Raw genomic sequence first — 18,562 nt, 5'->3', positions numbered from 1 at the left:
AATTACTGTTGACACACACTTCTTCAGATAAGGAAGAATGGCCGACTGTTAAAGATGCTTTGTCTTTTTAACTTTGGAGACAATAGGGGCAAAAACCATCAAGGAAATGTGCTTCAGTGTGTGGGCATCACGGTGCAGGCTCCTTGCCAAGGTCTAGAGTTGAAAAGAAATCTGGTTTTCCTGTGTCAGAGTTCAATTTCTCAGCAGCACCTCAAATTGCTTTGGTGTCAGAGGGAAATGGGATGAAGGGGAATACACCACAGGGGGAAAAATCAGAACGTGTTAGCAAACGCTACCATGCGGAACACTAAACTTTATTCACTTTATTTATATATTTAACAGTTCTAAAGTATTTACTTCTTGCTTTGACAAAAAATGAAAAATATAGGAGCGCTGACTGACTCCTCTTTAGGAGAAAAGGGTTATATGTACAGCTACGGAGAGTTACGGTTCCTCCTTTACATACAAAGAAAAATATTAATAAAAAAGTGCTTCATTGATCAAAAAAGGGCTAAGAGCTGCAAGCATTTATTCACACTGTACATCAGACCCAAGAAACCCGTAATCATTACCTCTTGGCACCTGTCACTAGGAACTGCACAATCTTCAATTAGACTGACTTCTCCCAACCTGCAAGGCCTGACCACACAAGAGTGTGGAGAACTTACACCCTGTTTCACTAAATACAAATTCTGAGCAGCTTGCTGCCACTGGAAAGTCAGACGTGCTCAGGTACCCTTGGCTTCGCCTGGACTGACAGCTCCAGGGAAGGCTTCCGGGCCAAGTCTTGGCTACACCCAGGCACACAGGAGCCACCTTCCTGAGACACAACTTGCCCTTCGCCAGGGAACCGCTCCCAAAGGGTCAGGAGAGTTCCCAGGCCGCACCCCCACTGCTCACCACAATCTGCCCTGTTACCAGTTAGCAGCTTTTCACAGAGCCTAGATGGCCCTTCCCCCGGGAGAGAGGGCAGGCACAAAACGTGGACACCAAGATCCCAAAGCACAAACCTAAATTCCGCTCCACCCTTCTGCATGCCCACCTCCACCACAAACCCTGATTTAAGGCTCTTTGAGGGCCACATCAAAGCTTGCTGAGGAGAGGTGCCTCGCAGTTCCGACGGGCTGTGTCCCTTCTCCAAGGAACCCTGCAGTCACCACGTCGCCCCTCGCGGCTGACAAGTAGCACACAGCAGGACCGGGCAATGGCGGGGCCCTGCCAGCTGCTCCAAGGGGCGGTGGAGGAAGGCTGGTTCTGTGGGACACACTCCCCCTTTCCAGACGCTTGCACTCTGAGAGGCCGATTCTACCCCTCAAGGGGGAGATCCACGATTGTTTGGGAGTGGGGCATCTCGGGAACCCTGAGTCTGGACTTCCCTGTGCTGGCTGAGGAAGAGAGTGTTTGGGGGTCCAGGCCCTGGAGGGGGCTTTCAGGTGCCCCCCGGGCTCAGCGCCTACTTCGGCCCTGACTGCAGCAGCGGGGTGCTATGCCCTGGCCGGTTTGACGCCTGAGGGGGGTGAGTGCTGCCGGCCTGGCTGAGGGGGCTGATCACTGACAGTGAGGGGGGCCCAGACATCTGGGTCTGTTAACAAGAGAACGAGAATCCCAGGGAGGAGGAGATGCCAGCCACCCACTGCCAGCCCTCTCAGGGCCTCCGGAGCATGCCCCCTCCCAACCCCACTCCTCTGCCTGTGGGGGGACTGGCCCAGCCCCTCTTGAGGGGGAGAGGGCACACGGAACTGCTCTTAGGGCAGATGCTCTTGGCGTCCTCAAAAGCAAAGGTTTTCCACTCAGCTCTGATGTGGCGGTGGTAACGAGGATCAGTCACAAACGGCAGCACTGGCTTTATTCCCCGCTGTCTAACTCAGGCCTCCATTCCTGACTCAACCAGCCTCCTCCCATCCTGAAGAACAAAGCACCGCTCAGCATCGCTCAACAGCTGGCAACCTCTGGTCTTCCATCAAAAAAAAATAATTTTTTTTTTTTTTTTTAAAAAGACAACCAGGGTACTTTTCTCTTTTTTGGAGGCAGAGGGAGGATAGAAAATGGAGAGGAAAAAAAATGCGGGGTGGAATGGGAAGGGAGGAATCAAAAGCACAACCCAGTGGTACATCCCAGAGTGCCACCATTCTGCACAGCTGGTTCATGTCCCCATCCCAAAGCGCACGGGCCTCCAGGTCTGCCCAGGCTGAGTAGGCCTGTCAGGGGAGCAGCAGCTTGGCCTCCGCCCGCCCAGGTCACGGAGCTTCAGTTTGAAGTGGCAGCAATGGGCTTATCCAGTTCTAGGTCAATGCTGGAGCTTGTGGGATGCAGGCTGCTATAGCAAGACTTGCACACTCGACTAGGTTCAAAGAGCTGTTGGCTGGGAACTGGAACCTTCTGGTTACAACAACTGGAGCAGAATACATTCCCACAGTTCCTTGAGATGAGAAAAAACAGAAACAGCATTAGTGTCAGCAGCAGAGACAGGCTGGGGAAACCAACTTCAGGAAGGCAGAGCTGCCCTGTATGCAACTCAGATGTGCTGGAGACTGGAGACTCCTCTACACCAAACACTCCGATGGGTCTGACCCAGTGAGAAGCCAGGCAGGGAAGGGACCCCTCCTGAGCACAGTCGCACACCACTTTCACTTTAGGGTCCAGGACACTTGGCTGCCTTACCACTACGGCTCAAGGTTACCAGGTGTCAGAAGATGCTGCTCAACAGAGATCCATGGAAGCAAATGGGCCCAGGGTGGAAGGCAGCTTCTAGCTCAATGGCTGAGTCTTGGCCCAGGAAAACCCTGTGGCCACACCCACCTGAGCAATGGCCTCTGTGTAGCTTGTGATCATAAAGAGGCCAGAGACCAATTCAATTGGTCTCCGAGCCACTCAGATGAGAGAAACCTCCAGCCCACCTGGGGAGTGAGGAGCCCGTGCCCAAAGGCTCAGAGGCAGTAACACAGAACAAGCTGCTGTCGTCTAGGACTGCTGTGCTGCCGGCATGCGAAGCCAGGAGACGAGCGACCCATGCCACGTGCTCAGGGTAAAAGTACAATGCAGATGAACACGCGTGCATACACACCCCCGATCAGACAAGGGTCAGTCACTCGTGGGTCACTCTGCTGCCCGCATGCATCTCCAGGGAGTATATCCGCTCTCTGAAGGCCTGACTGCACCCTGACCTCTCACCCTTCCTCCATTTGAAAGCCCAGCTCTGACGCGTGTGTGCAGCATAGGTCTGCACAGCCAAACAGATGCCCTACACAGCCTCCAGGAAAGGGAACTGGCAGAGGCTGAGGTTCTGCTCACCTTACAGCCCCACTCTGGGAAGGTCCTAAAATCAACCCCAATAAGCCCAACAGGAGGTTCCCAAGGAGTCTGATGCAGCCCTCCAACAATGTGGGGTCAAAAGCTAAAGGGTAACTCCTCCTCAGCCAGCATCACTCACAACCTTCTCCTTGATGCTCCTCAGAAAGGAAACCCACTGCTGGATTAAGGACCACTTAAGCACAAAAGAGAATGCTGAATACCCTTTGCAGATAAAAGAATACCACAAAAGGAAAGGGGCAATGAAAAGACAGAAGGAAAACCAACACACAAGACTTCATCCTCTGGAATGCAGTGAGTAATTCACAACTTTTTCTGAAAAGCGTGCATCAGTAAGAACCTGTGGTTACAGAGAGAAATTGCCTCAATCTATCTCTTAATGTGTACATTTATTTCACATACCTGCTGGAATTCAACTCAAAGGCCTGACATGAATTTGATAAGCTATGGTTGTCTATCTGACCTCTCTCAGGCAATCCTGACAGATGGCATGTGGGGTCTTGCCTTGCAGTTTTCAATGTTAGCAGTTCTCTGGAAAGACCACCTCTGTTCAGTCCTGGGCTCTTTTTTTTTTTCCCCAAAGAGAAAAAAAAAAAAAAAAGGAAAGACCAGTGATGCCAGTACCATTCTGGCATCGCAGAGAATGACTGACCCAAAAGACAAAGCTCTATAAACCCCTCTACTGGCCACTTCACAGGACCAGCCCCTGCTGAAGCAGCCCTCTTAAGGGCTCGCCTAAGCAGATGGCTCGCCTGACCTGTGCAGTCAGCAGGCACACCCTTGGCTGCAGCCTGACCAGCTCCAGTGGTCTCCTCAGCCAGCAGCTGTGGTGCCCCCACGCCCCCAGCCCACCCGCCTGCGCTCCCGGACCCAAGCTTCATCCCAGTGAGTGCAGAGAGGGAGAATGGGAGCGTTAGTGTGGAGAAGTTACTGCAGATGTGCAGACACCACAGACAGGCTGTTGCAAATGCTCACCATGTTTGATCAACACGATCAGTATCCCTGCAAGGAGGGGAGAGAGAGCTCAGAGGAGAAGCCAACTAGACATTTGGGCTTGGGTGAGAGCAGGGAGACACACAGTCCTGGAAGCATCATTGCTGGACAGGGGGGTGGTTCCATTTTCAATCCAGGCCCACTCACAAGGATGAGGCTCTGTCACAATTCAGATCAAATTCCTATCCCAGGAACACTATGCTCCAGTCACCACCCCAGCTGGGGCAAAGCACCCGTAGCCACTCACTCTGCAGCCCAGAAAGAAGTTAAGAGCCTTGTGGACCGAAAACTGCCTGCTCAGCCAGTCCCACCAGCCCCCACCTGCAAGAAGTATGGGGTCAGGGAGCAGGGCAAGGGGCAGGCAAATGAAGCTCCCTGCCCACAACAGGAAAGCTCTTTTGCTCACAGCAGCCATGCTGCAGGGGAAGCACTTTCACTCTAGGAATAAGAAGTGGTGGTTTGGGTGGAGATGGCTGTTGTTCACCAATCAAGGTAGAAAAAACAAAAAGGGACATCATTTGTACATTTTAAAACTTACTCACAATCACTCTAAAATAAAAGAGAGACACCAAATGCAGTTATGTAAACACCAATTTCAGAGGCACAAAAGATGAGCCGGGGTCCTGAAGACCCCTGGGTCTGCCAGCCAGATGCCCGCATCTCCATCTGCAGGCTCTGCCCCAGCCTCGGCCCCCACACCCCCGCCCGCCCCGCCACGCCCCCCAGGTGCACCTGCAGTGATGCTTCCGGCTGGCAAGCCAGAAGGCGCTGTCACACGCATAGCAGTGGGCGGCCAGGTGGTCAGGGAGCCAACGGGTCATCTGTAAAACAACGGGGCCAGGTCAGTGACAGGAGATGGGCCATCCAGCTGGAGCCAACGGAGCCATGCTGGGGCAGCAAGAGTCACAAGGACCACACTGGCTCCAGGGGCACCAGCCCATCAGGCCTGATGTCAGCAGTACAAGAAAGGCGTCCAAATCATTCCCCTCGAGGGGACTCCAAACGCCCCTGAGAGCGAGAGGCAGCCGGAGCAGCCCGGCTGCTGTGAGAGTGGGCAAGGCTCCATGCAAAGGCACAGAGGAGAGGGCTGGCTCGAGTTGCCCTGGCTCAGAAACTCCAGATCTGAAGGAAGTCATAGGTGCTGAGACTCAGAGAGGGCTAAGTGTGTGGTGAGCTCTTTCCTTGGCTGGGGCAGGGGGAACAGATGATGGGGGTGGAGAAGAACCGCAAAATAGTTGCATGGGTGGCACTCAGAACAGGGGCTGAGCCTGTACCTCCGTGTCCTGTTTATCCACCTGCTCCCAGCTGGCTTCAGAGAAAATCTCTGTGCTGCAGCGAGACAAACAGTTCTGATCCAGATTGCTTTCCGAGTCGGGAATTGAAGTCTGTTGGCAAACAAACACAGCTGAACAGAATGAACCTGGTCTCCTCCCAGAAGAAGAAAGAGCTTGGCAAAGAAGGGAGCACAAGGAATGTGGGCGGGCCTGGGTGTTAGGGCTGCTGAATCTCTAGGTGCCTCAGCCATCGAGAGCTGGGTTGAGCAGGTGCAGAGACAGGGTTGAGCTCAGCTGCAAGAGAGATACACAGATCTAAGGCGGGGTGCAGTGACTCTGGGGTGGCAGGGCAGGCCTCGGGTTCCAGGGAGTGAGTAGGCAAAAGTGACCAGGGTGGAGTGGGAACTCCACGTTGGCTGCTCCAGGGGACCTGCCAATCTAACCCTGCCACTGACATCTGTGTGCTGAAATAGTGCTTTGGGCATGTCCTCCTTTCTCTGAAGGACTCTGGGGAAATGAAAAACCCAAGTCAGTTTGAAGTGAAGTCATTGGATGAGCCCGCCTTTAATGTACGCTGACTGATTCAGAGCCAGACACAGCTGTACTTAATCACGCCGAGTCAAACCCACCAGGAAGGGGAGTGTCTCCCGAGACCCTCCCCTCAGGTACCCCCACTTCCAGTCACCAGGCCCATCTGCACTAACTCCCGACCGTGCTAGAAACCAATCCTTCTTCCCATCTCTATTGCCATCACCGGCCACAAGATGGGTACAAATATGTTTGAAAGAACTAAACCTTCCAAGCCACAGCTCACGTTATTGGGGGGTGGGGTAGGACAGACACTGTAAGTGGACAGGCACATCTGTGTTGCCAGACAAAGGTCACTCTGCCCAGCTCACGCCCTTCAAGGCCTGACCCTCTCTGCACAGAGAGCTGGCCGACTACACGGTGAGTGCGCCCTCTTCCTGCCTCTCCTGGAGACAGGACACCTGTGGAGAGTGGGCAGGCAGAAGAGAAAAAGCAGCACTGCTGGTCACCTGGCGGAGGCGGGTCTCCAGCCTCTCCCCAGGGCTATTCTAGACCTTTCCGACTGCTTCTGAAATCGGGCAGAGGGCGCCCGGCACAGCGTGCCCATCTCCTGTGCAGATGGAGGCACCATGGTGTACTCACCACTTCATCCCCGAAGTCCCCGTTGAAGCGCAGGGAGCTGGTCAGGTACTGGCTCTCCAGGCGACTCCTCAGCTCCTGGACTTGTTTCTTCAAGGTCTCCACTTCCTGCTGGTGGCCCGACTCGATCTGACGCAGGCGCTGCTGGATCGTGTCTGTGTACACAGGCATGCCGTCGTCGTCCAGGTGGCTGCGGGAAGGCTGCTCAGGGCTGCCGGCGGCCGACGGCCTCCCCGAGTGGCCGTGCAGCCACTTGGGGTGCAAGCTCCTCGCGTGTGTGTGGGCAGAGCTGCAGCTTGTGGCCGACAGCTGGCGGCTCAGGGAGTCCTTGCTCCTCCTGGTCTCCCCATTGGCGCAGTGTCCATTGGGGGTGGGGTACTTCTGGAGGGTAGTAGGCCCTGGGGGCTGCTCCGAGGCCTTATTTTCAGCCTCTGGGGCACCGTTGCACACAAGCCCCTCTTTACATTCGGCTAAAGGAAAGGCACTAGGAGAATGTGCTGGGCTCCAGGCACCGCCAAGGGAAGTCCTGCGCACCACAGGCCCCAGCTGGGGCGTCTCCACCAGGCTTCTCTCCATAGGCCTGGGCTCCACAGCTGGAGGAAGCACGTCCTTGCTACTGAGCCGGTCCCTGTGGACTGGGCCAGGTCTATGATGGCCCTGAGGCCCACTGTCTGACTTCACTTTATCTTCCATTAACATGTCCACAGACCCATCCATGTTTGGTCCTCTGGTCTCAAATGGAACTTGGGAGGGCAGAGAACTTGATGGTGAGGTACCAGAGTCAACATCCACATCTGCTGAGACGGGAAGGGCTGCCTCCTGCCTGTCCTCTGCCACAGCTCCTATCTGAGACGGTGCCACAGGGACCTCCTGGGTACCCTCTCCCCTGGGCGGCTCCTGGAGAGAACTGGGGAGAACAGTGGGCCCGCCCTGCTCAGGAGCACCCTGAGAGAGCCCAGGAGGGCTGCTGCCTGGATGGCTCCTTAGGGCAGCCTCACCAACCTCTGGCTGCTGATCAAGTTCACGAGCTGAGCCCTCGGGGCCCTTACCCCTGCTCCCCTCTTCCAACAGAGCCTCCTCCTTGACCTCCTGCAACCCCCTGTGGGCTGGCTCCTCTACCCCACTCTCCTCTTTGGTGGCCTCTTGTAAAATGTTCTCCATCTGCCCCTCAGCTACTCCAGCCGCAACAGACAGCTCGGCACCACCCAGCACTTTGGTTGGCTTCCCCAGGCTGTCAGGCTCCACGGGCTCCTCCCCAGGACCAGCCAGGGTGCTCAGTTCCAGTGAGCGACGGTGCTCCTGCCACTTCTCATTCAGGCTCGGGTCACTGCTGCGCCGGCTGGCCAGAGGCACTGTGTTGTCGCAGGCGGTGGTCAGATTGTCAAATGATCTGGTCTTTGGTAGCCTAAAGAAAGGAGTTTGGGGGAAATGAGGATCTGAGGTTGTTCTAGGGTAAGCCAGAGACAACAGGTTTTAACAGGCAGTCATTTCCTCACTGGCTCCATCACAGCTACTCAAGGAGCCGTGGCATATCTGGAGTAAGACTCAGGCTGCAGGCAGGCTGAGACCTTCTACTCTCGGGCACCTCCCCTACCTCATGCCCAATACATACAGATAAACTAATGCCAAACACGGTTTTAGAAAGACAATCTTCATGATACTTCTGCATTTCTCAATTAGTGGCAAAGCAAAGTAGTGTTGCTGATTTTCTGATAGTACAATATTTTTAAATTACTCTTATTAGTCATCAGTCTGAATTCAGTAAAGCTAATTCATAGGTTGCAAAGCAGATTATCATCTAATAAAATCTGCCTTTCAAGAGCAAGGTGACATGTCACAACAGGGAGGCAGGAGCACAGAGCTGTGGGTCACAGGAACACAGAGGGTTTGCTCCATCACTGAGAAACTGCCCAAGAGCACAGTGGAAACAGGGCCCAGGACTCTTCAGGGACAAGGCTCATACAGCCTCACAGCCCAAAACCCTTATACCTTCCCTAAGAAAACCTCAAGAGAGCTTAGAAAGGTGAGGAGCCAGACAATGTCAAAACCTCTGACCATCCCTGTATACACCCCAACACAGGAATACACCGCTGAAGGACCTGAGGACTCGGCATCAGCCCCAGGCTCACCGACTCAGAGGCGGCTCGTCGGGGCTGGAGCCTGGGGCGGGGTACGGCGCGCAGCTGTCGTCCACAGGGGTGGACGGGGACGGGCAGGGCAGGTACACTGCGCTCCACAGCATCAGGTTGCGCACGTGGCACACAGGATACAGCACCTGAGGAGAGAGCAGGGAACATGGGTTCAAACAAGTTCCCACAAGTCTGTCAGAAACGTCCAGAAATGAGGGGAAGAGCAAGCACCAAGTGGGGACACCCAGCAGTCCTGCAAGGTCTCCGAGAGCCATTACATGAATGAACGCAGCTCTTATCGGGCCAAGAGAGGGTGGTAGATATTTTTCACCCGAGAGCCTCTGTGGGCATGAAAATCTAAAAACATTTTTCAAAAATCCATTTCTCATTAGTTATTTCTTAAGTCACCTTTACTGAATGACTGGCTTTTCTCAGCTTAATTTGTTGCTTTTACTGCACAAGAAAGCGAGTCATTCTGCTAGATGGTGATTGTCTGTTCCCTGGTACAAAGCTTGGCTTCAGAACACACTGTCAAACCTGTTTTACCAGATCATCTAAATTAATCATGTGGAAAAGGAAGGAAGGAAGCTTTCTTCCACACTAATACGTGTCTGCAGGCACAGGAGAGAGAGAAGCAGCTAGCTTCAATCCTTCCTTGGACCACTTAACTGAAGTAAGAAGTCATTCATTAATAGTCCAGCAAATCAATATAACCTCAGATTGGCCTCCTTGTTGGAAAAGGCAATGGCAACCCACTCCAGTACTCTTGCCTGGAAAATCCCATGGACAGAGGAGCCTGGTAGGCTGCCATCCACGGGGTCGCAAAGAGTGGGACACAACTGAAACAACTTAGCAGCAGCAGCCTCCTTGTGACTTAGAATTTAAGATGCATTCTGACATGAGGAACAAGACCATGGACCAGTGCACAGATGTATGTGCTTCCTTTTCTCTGCTTAACAGAAGGTGTTCCTTTGAGGAACAAAGGCTTAAAGGAGCTGCCAGTTCTCCATGTGAGCAGAGGGTCAATCAGACAGACATGCTAGTGTCACACAGTCTTCTGCTGAGGCAGAAGGTGCAGTGGGTATCACCACCTGTTGACACTGGGAAGATGCGGGGGGCCTGCAGCACCTTCTGAGCTGTCAGGCATTGGAGGAATGACTTAAGTGCCTCTTCCACATGTCAGGAGATGCTCGGAGTAAGTTAAGCTCTGGCAGAGACGCTTAGAAAAGACTCTTATCTAGAGTAGCCAAGTAGAGACGTGTGTTAAGGTCAAACCACTCCAAACAAAGAGGAGTCGGAAGCAGGGCAGAGCATAACCAGAAAACAGGCCTTTCTCAGGACAGAGTGGTTGGAAAAAAATGGAACCAAGCCTATCCAGAGACAACCAAGATGGCTTGTTGAAGAGGACCCCCCGTGTCCCCATCCCCGAGTTTATTCCGCTGCTGAGAGCAGGAAGACTGCAGGATACGCACGGCGTCCGACTGCGAGGAGTACAGCAGGTTTCTGAAGGCCTTGTTGCCCGCCCGCAGCAGTGACCACACCGAGCACGTCCGCTCCTGCGTGTGCTGCTCCCCTCTCTCCTTGGCGTTGTTGCACAGGAATGTCCCAAAGAGGCAGGAGTAGGTGTGCTGCACCAGTTTCACCTGTGAGAGCCCAACATGAAGCAAAATCAAGCAAGGGGCGCATGTTTTCTGGGGGGACGTCAGCCCAGCAGAGCCACCTTCCCCAACACCCCTGATGTGCACTTCCGTTCACACTCGGGAAGGATGGGGGAACCAAGCTGCAGCCTCCTCACAACCCTGACCACCACCCACTCCTGCGTCAAAAGGGCGTTGGCACCCCCATCCTCTCAGCCTCCTGGTCAACAACTTCCGAGGTCCTAAGTTAACTGGGCACAGGAGCGGGTCAGTGGGCCACCAAGTCTGAACTGAGAGAACACTTCTCCTTCAACACGCCGCTGTGGGGCAGCCCAGACGTGTCTATGGGTGCAGAGAAGCAGCAGTGAGGAGACTGCTCTCCTGCTCTGCCGGGGAGGCGTGAGCAGTGCGAGGCACAGTAAGGCAGGAAGGCAGGGAAGAGGGCTGGAGCACACGCAGGGCAGTGTGAGAGGCCTCCGTGGCAGAGACCTGATGAAGATGAGAGAGCAGGGCGTATGCACATTGGAGGAAGGGAGCTGGGAGACTGTTCCAGGCAGTAGCAACTGCTAGCACAATGGTCTTGAGATGAGCACAAGCTTGCCACTTCTGAGGAACTGAAGGAGGCCAGTGTGACTGACAGACACTGCATGAGGTGAAGGGTGGGAGGAAATGAGCCTGGACGGTAACCTCTAGGAGAGCCCTGCAGGCCACTTTAGGGACTGTGACTTTTACTGTGTGGAAAAGCAGAGTAACTAGAGGTTTCCTGACAGGAAAGACACAGCCTATATCATGTTTCAGAAGGACCTCTGAGGCTGCTGGACTGTCTGCAATTGGAGCAACAGCTGATGGTGGCTTAGACCAGTGCTGGGAACAGCACAGGTAGCAATAAGTTATCAGGTTTTAGGTACATTTTTAAAGCAGAACGACAGAATCTGCTGACAGACTGAATGTGGAATATGAAAGGGGAGTTGAGAACAATATAAGTTTTGCCCTAAATGAACTGGAAGGATTGAGTTGACATTTGGTGAGAAGGAAGACTTCTGGAAGATCAGTTTTGAGGTGGGGAGATATAGATATTAAGAACTAAGTTCTGAAAATGTTAAGTTTGAAATACCATTAAGACGTTCAAGTGGAGATATTGAGCAGTCACAAGCAGATATCAGAGCCTGGAGTTAAGTAGAGACAGAGGTCTAGGCTGAAGACTATACATGTGAGAATCACAGACAGCAATTAAAGCCAAAGGACCAGATGAAATCCCTAGAGAAGGAGACTGAACTCTGGGGCATTCCAACATTCAGAAGTGGGGGGTAAGGAAGAACCGGCTAAGGAGACAGAAAGGACCAGCTGGTGAAGCAGGGACCTAAGAGTGTGTGCTAGAAGTCAACTGAAGAAAAGTGTTTCAGAAAGGGGTGATTAAATTATGCCAAATATTAACGATGAACCAAAGAAGATGAAGAAAAGTCAAAAGGTACAAACTTCCTACTATAAAACAAGTCAGCGGGATGTGACGTGAGTTAGGGAGATATAAGTCAGGGGGTCGGTCGTAAGACAGTGAGCAGTATTGTGCTGTACATCTGAAAGCTGCCAGAGAGCAACATCTTAAAAGCTCTCATCACAAGCAAAAACTGTCACTATGCATGGTGACAAAGGTTAACTAGATTTGGGGTATCTTCTAGCAGATGTGAGAGCTGGACTGTAAAGAACTCAGCGCCAAAGAATTAATGCTTTTGAACTGTGGTGTTGGAGAAGACTCTTCAGAGTCCCTTGGACTGCAAAGAGATCCAACCAGTCCATCCTAAAGGAGATCAGTCCTGGGTGTTCATGGGAAGGACTGATGTTGAAGCTGAAACTCCAATACTTTGGCCACCTGATATGAAGAGCTGACTCATTAGAAAAGACCCTGATGCTAGGAAAGATTAAGAGCAGGAGGAGAAGGGGATGACAAAGGATGAGATGGTTGGATGGCATCACCAACTCAATGGACATGAGTTTGGGTAGACTCTGGCAGTTGGTGATGGATGGGGAGGCCTGGTGTGCTGCGGTTCATGGGGTTGCAAAGAGTCGGACACGACTGAACGACCGAACTAACTAACTAGCAATATATACAAGTATCAAATCACTGTTGTATACCTGAAACTAACAAAATGTTATCAATTATACTAATTTTTTAAAAGGTGACTGAAAACTGATCACTGGGTTAGCGACGTGAAGATCACTGGTGACCTTAACAAGAGCAGCTCTGGTAAAGTGGGGTGAACACCTGATTGACCAGGTTTCAAGACAGAATGGGAGAAGAATTTTGGAGAGTAAATGTAGAAGACCTGAGGAGCTCTGCTGTGAAGAAATAAGAAATGAGGTAACAGCCCGAGGGGGATGCAGGATCCAGAGCAGGCGTGATCAAACAGGAGGCACTGCACCGTGCTTGTGTGCTGACAGCAGTGATCCAGAAAAGCGGGAACAGGCCGACACAGAGGGCGGGAAGTAGGAATGCTGAAGCCATGAAGCTGAGCAGAGGAGGGAGTGGAAGCTGGTGCACAGGTGGAGGGAAGCTGGAAGAGGGCAAGGCCAGTGTGTCCTCCTTCAAAGGACGGGAGCAGAGAGTGTGAAACAGACCCAGGAGGGTTGGTAAGATCGACTGGAGGGAGCAGACAAAAATCTATTGTTTCTATTTTTAACTACTGTTTAGCACTTCTATTATACATTTTTAAAGCTACATTGGAACAACTCAAAGACTTTATATAAACTTAGTGCACATGAATTCATTAAAGGAACACCTGTATTACCTTTTTTTTTTTTAATAAAAAAGGTAAGAATAGCCCCTTAATTAAATCTAGAAAGGATACTGTTAAATGTGAAAACTGGCCCACTAACACTTACACTGATACCCCTAAGAATTTAGAGGGTCCCCAAAATGAAGAATCACAAGCAAAGACTCACAAGGAATGCTTCATTGAACTCAAAAGAGCATGGAAATTGCCTCTGAAGCTGATGAACACAGTCAAGCCACTGCAAAAACACTGGGCAACGCTCGTTCAGATCATCCGAGTTCTCCCCATGACCACACCGGTCAGCAAACTTGTGGCCAAAATCCAGCCACTCCATCTCCACGAGGACCTGGAAACCCTGTGGAGAAGCACCCAGGAGAGACCCATTTGTGCCTGTCTATCCAAACTACGACTGTCCTGAACCTAAGGTCACCAACAGGAATCCCTTTCAACAGCCTGCACTCAGCCCATCAGGAGCCCCGACCCAACCCCATGGCCAAATGATAGGACACATACTTAGGACGGTTTCCCAATTCCCCCGCCTCCAATCCATAATCAGCAGAGGGGTGGTAAATTAAGTGTTTATCTAAGTCTTTGTTAAGACAGTATTTTTAGTGCTTCCTTCACTATTAAAAAGTCACACTTTTGTCCCCTTCATATCTTATTTTTAGATTTCTTTCATGTTACACTTATGAAATCATGTTTGTAAAATCTTCCCCAATCCCAGATTTACATATATTTTAGGGTACCTTAAAGGTTTTTCTTTTCTCTCTAATCCAACAGGTGATATTTCACAATAGGGTTCTTTCTGCACAGAACACTGTGGTGATATCTAGACCCATTACCCTAAGAAGCACATCAAGATCCTTCCTACAGAAACCCCATTTTCTGGGGTAGCCAAAACTTTTCCATGTAGATATTCTGCAAAGGAAAATATGTCTGTATGCTCAGTACCTTGTTATCTACAATCCACCCCCTTTAAAGAAGGACAGGCGCTGCGGTAGGTACTACTACAATTTAGCTCAAGGTAAAGGAGCAGTGATTCTAAACCACAGAAATTTCACTTTGACTGGACCTAACCACCTCAACCAAAACTGATCATAAATCCCTGCACGGTTTCCCCTGGTCATCCTGAAGGGTTCAACCCTACCTCTATGGTTCGGTAGTAGGGGTCCAGCAGGAGCTTAGCCAGTGCCACAATCTGGGGAGTGCGGTCCCAGCCGTCGGAGCAGTGCACCAGCACGGGCCGCTGGTCCCGGTCCACCGCGTGCACCACCAGGAGCGCCGACTTCAGCAGCACAGACAGATGGTGGAGCCACTTGGTGCTCTCAAGAGCCGAGAGCCAACTGAAACAGTGAAACGGGAGGGGACAGCAAATGCTGACACTGATGACACACTACTGGGTCAGGCCAAATACCTGTCAGACTGAAAAGCAACTCCCAAAGACATTTCCCTCCAAAGAAAACAAACAGAAAAGCTCTGTCTTTATAAAGTATGTACAAGGATTAGGCCCAGGCCCCACCATGCAACACAGGAAAGCCTTAGAAATAGGACAGTAATTAACAGGGCCACCTTTTGTTCCAAAAATCTCACTGCTAATTTCCCAGGGAGAATTAATAATTTTCAGTCCGTAAAGAGTTGTATCTACCCAGTAAAGTTCGTTCTTTCCGGAATTGTCTCCTAAAGAAAAAAATGCAACCACTTCTGAGATGGAAAAAAGAAAATATTTGTATTTAACAATCAGCAACTCTGCCTAACAAGTTCTCCAAAAAAAAAAAAAAAAAAAAGGAAAACTCAAATATGTATGTCTGTGGGGACTTCCCTGGTGGTCCAGTTAAGACTCTGTGCTCCCAATACAGGGGGCCAGGGTTCGATCCCTGGTCTGGGAGCTAGATCCCACATGCTGCAACCAAGACTTGGTACACACAAATAAAATAATTAAATATATTTAAAGCAATACGTTTCTGTAACAAGATACAGTGCCTTCCCTAGTGGCTCAGATGGTAAAGAATCTCCCTACAATGCAGAAGACCTAGGTTCAACCCCTGGGTCAGGAAGATCCCCTGGAGAAGGGAACGGCAACCCACTCCAGTGTTCTTAACCAGAGAATCCCATGGACAGAGGAGCCTGGTGGGCTACAGTTCACGGGGTCGCAAAGAGAAAGACATGACCAAGGGACTAACACTTTCACAACAAGATACAAGTTGGACGCCACTCCAAAAACAGTGCAGATAACATCACTTAGCACTACTGATCAAGTCTTGAATGTTTATCGATTAGAACTGGGTAGGCCCAGACTAATGATTTAGACTCACACAAATGGCTGCACACTGTTACTGGGCTTAGTGAAGACTGGATTCAGCTGGGATCGAAAAGAATCTTTTTTCAAAAGTATCAGATCCCAAGAACTACCCCTTGGGAATAATGACAATAGGTTTTTTAAAATTGTGCTCACATTTTGTTTCTTGTGCCCTGCCATGAATTCTACTCCCCACCCCCCCCACAAAAAGCTCAAATTTCTCCAAAATATGATCAGATCTGTAGTTAAAGCCATAGTCGAGTCCTTCAAACATTAAGTCTGAGGAGGGAATGAATACTTCTGTCAGGGGACTATGAGAAGGCTTTTGCAGTGATGAGTCTATAAAGGCCTATTAAACCTTGGGGGATAAGTATGAATTTCTGGAATAGCCGAAAGACAGGGTCTTTCCAGGCAAACAGACAACAGAACATACTGCATAAGTGCTGGCTTCACAAGGATTGGCTTGTTCTACCAACCAGACTGACTCCTAAGAGGGCAGACACTGTCTCAGGCACAGGTACACTTGCCCTGTGCAGTGCCTAGCATACACTGAAGGTTCCTACTTATTAAATCGTGGGTAAAAATTGTATCTCAAGACTTTCTATGGGCTATTAAATACATGAGAAACATTTTTTGCAGGTGGATTCTTTATTCTTATTCCTCATAGTCTTGAAAAAGAAAACTAAAAGGTGGGGCTTAGGAGAACAAATACCAAGTTAACTCCTGGCCCCTGGAGAAACAGTAAATGAGAACCCAGTTCTCTTGAATCTGACAGACTCATCCTTAAAACCCAGTCAGTGCCTCCATGCCTAACACAGAAGCTGCATCCAAAATCTGCCAATGGAGGAGGTACTGATACTGCGCTGATACTGCAGACTCCCTCGTCCTGTTCTCAAAAACTGAGGGAGGAACACAACTGGGCCTGAGCCCTTCACAGCTGCAAACAAGTGTCAGGAGGCCGGCTTACAGCTACTCCCGCCACAGCCATAGCATCTCTTATCCACAGGGAAGCGTCAGTAACGCATTATGATCTGTGCCAAATACAGATAAGTCATCTCCTTCTTCCTTTACAACTTCCCTCCTCCCCGACATTCATGTGGACCAAACAAGGGCTAATTAATTACATCTTCTTGACTCAGAGCTTAAAAAATAGTTTTTAAGAAAGACTTTTAACCTATGTAAGATATTAGAGACCAGGGAGTATTGACGCTATCCCTTTTATAGGCAGGAAAAAGGTTATCAGGAATTAACCTGATAACCACAGGAATTAAGCCACTTGGCTTGAGTCACGCAATCAGTGGCAGATCCCCTGGACCCTCAGCAGACTCTTTTTGTGTGCCATCAGCAGAGAAGGGAGTGCTACTAGCTGGGCTCTAAGTATGTGTAGCAGATGCAAACTGCTGACCCTCCAGGTAAGACAGCCATCATTTCTTTGGTCAGGCTTTTCCCCAAGGACAACTGCTTCACCCTCTCGGCTGATTACAACTATGATGAAATTAATCATTTGCTACCAGGAGTTCGTACAAGTGATTCAGGCAGCCATTTGATTTAATAAATCAAAGGATGCTGCAAAATTGATGCAATCATGAGATCTACTGAACAGAACTCAGAGAAACTGCTATGGGCTCTTGCATGAACACCAGAAAACAGAAAATTCTATCTTCTCTGGCACCAGCCTGGCTTCCTGAAATAGTAAAATAGGGGCTTTTAAATATTTATCTGTCCATATTTATTTTTACAGAGCATTTCTCCTAATTTATCTTGTATTCAAACAGTTCCCTTGTGGGGAGGGGTATTATTTCACCTTCCTCACAGCAAATGCCAGCCATTCATTTTTAATAAGCAATAAAAATCATGGTAATGTTTTTAGTAAATAAGAAAGTAGTTTAAAATCAGAAGCAAATGTAAAAGGAGCTGATCTCCTGACATGTTTAAAAGTTTAACCCTTTCTAGAACATGATGAATACACTTTTACTCTTCATGGTAAAACACTCCAGTTCAGAGGAGGTTAAGTGTCACTACAGGATGTCAGAAAACAAATAATTAAATTACTCTGAGTCAAAAACACGGAGAAGAGAAAGAAGAGGGCCCGGGAAAAATAAGGCAGCAGTGCTTCTGTTCTGAGGGTTGAGACCTGTTCTCTGCTGCACATTTTCAAACCTTTCAAAGGGCTAGATTTTTCTCCCAGCTCCTCCTTTTTGCTGCACGATCCTCACACAGGAAGGAGAACACCCAAGGACTCATGGTAAAACTCAAGTTTACCAAAAGAATAGAAAGACCCCCTCCAATTCATTAAAAAAGAAAAAAAGGGCAGTGCAAACTTCAAGCCAAGGCCAAGGTCTTACTTTCCCGGATCTGGCATCTGAGTGCAGAGCAAACGCAGAGACTGAAAACTCCTCCGAATTGAATGAATGTTTGCCATCCCCATGAAAACAACTTCACAGTTTGGGTAGTACTCTGCAGAGAGCAACAGAGAGAACACAGATACGGTGAGTTTAACGTCCACAACGCCAAGCTCAGTTTGCTCAAAAGGAGCAAACGGGATCTAGGACAAATCCACTGGAGCTGCTGCCTAATGAAATACTGGTGTTTTGATGACTATTAGCCCAGTCCTTTATTATACAGCACTTGATTTTTAGCCATCTTTTTGAAAAGGAAGGATTTGTGAAAAAGATGTGTGGATGTGTCAGTCGCTCAGTTGTGTCTGACTCTTTGCGACCCCACGGACTGCAGCCCGCCAAGTTTCTCTGTCCATGGAATTCTCCAGGCAAGAATACTGAAGTGGATTGCCATTCCCTTCTCCATGTGAAGAAGATACTGACATAAAATAGAAGCTTTTATTAAAAAAAAAAAAAAAAAAGGCTGTGTACTTCCACTTTAGGGCTTCTCAGGTGGTTCAATGGAAAAGAATCCACCTGCAGGAGATGTGGGTTCGATCCCTATGTCAGGAAGATCCCCCGGAATAAGAAATAGCAACCCACTCCAGAAT

At 50.0% G+C, this 18,562-nt stretch overlaps 1 protein-coding gene across 8 annotated transcripts in view; it reads right to left on the bottom strand.

Moving 5' to 3' along the window:
- Nucleotides 1-293: 293 nt before the first annotated feature.
- MTMR3 (myotubularin related protein 3) overlaps nt 294-18,562 on the bottom strand; it is a 126,141-nt gene continuing 107,872 nt past the window's right edge. For 4 of the 8 annotated variants that reach the window (XM_070475550.1, XM_070475551.1, XM_070475553.1 and 1 more), the window contains 10 exons: nt 17,919-18,030; nt 14,425-14,620; nt 13,447-13,632; nt 10,345-10,515; nt 8,873-9,018; nt 6,747-8,148; nt 5,577-5,687; nt 5,035-5,123; nt 4,285-4,311; nt 294-2,419 (listed from right to left, as the gene is read on the bottom strand). In XM_070475550.1, coding sequence (XP_070331651.1) covers nt 2,248-2,419; nt 4,285-4,311; nt 5,035-5,123; nt 5,577-5,687; nt 6,747-8,148; nt 8,873-9,018; nt 10,345-10,515; nt 13,447-13,632; nt 14,425-14,620; nt 17,919-18,030 — 2,612 coding nt within the window. In that variant the 3' untranslated portion in view covers nt 294-2,247. Of the gene's footprint in view, nt 2,420-4,284; nt 4,312-5,034; nt 5,124-5,576; nt 5,871-6,746; nt 8,149-8,872; nt 9,019-10,344; nt 10,516-13,446; nt 13,633-14,424; nt 14,621-17,918; nt 18,031-18,562 lie in introns of those variants that run through there. The other 4 variants (XM_070475554.1, XM_020907120.2, XM_070475555.1 and 1 more) reach the window with 4 other exon arrangements.

The sequence above is a fragment of the Odocoileus virginianus genome, chromosome 12 (assembly GCF_023699985.2).
Source record: "Odocoileus virginianus isolate 20LAN1187 ecotype Illinois chromosome 12, Ovbor_1.2, whole genome shotgun sequence".
In the NCBI taxonomy this organism is placed as follows: Eukaryota; Metazoa; Chordata; class Mammalia; order Artiodactyla; family Cervidae; genus Odocoileus; species Odocoileus virginianus.
This window is presented reverse-complemented; position numbering and strand designations above follow the sequence as displayed.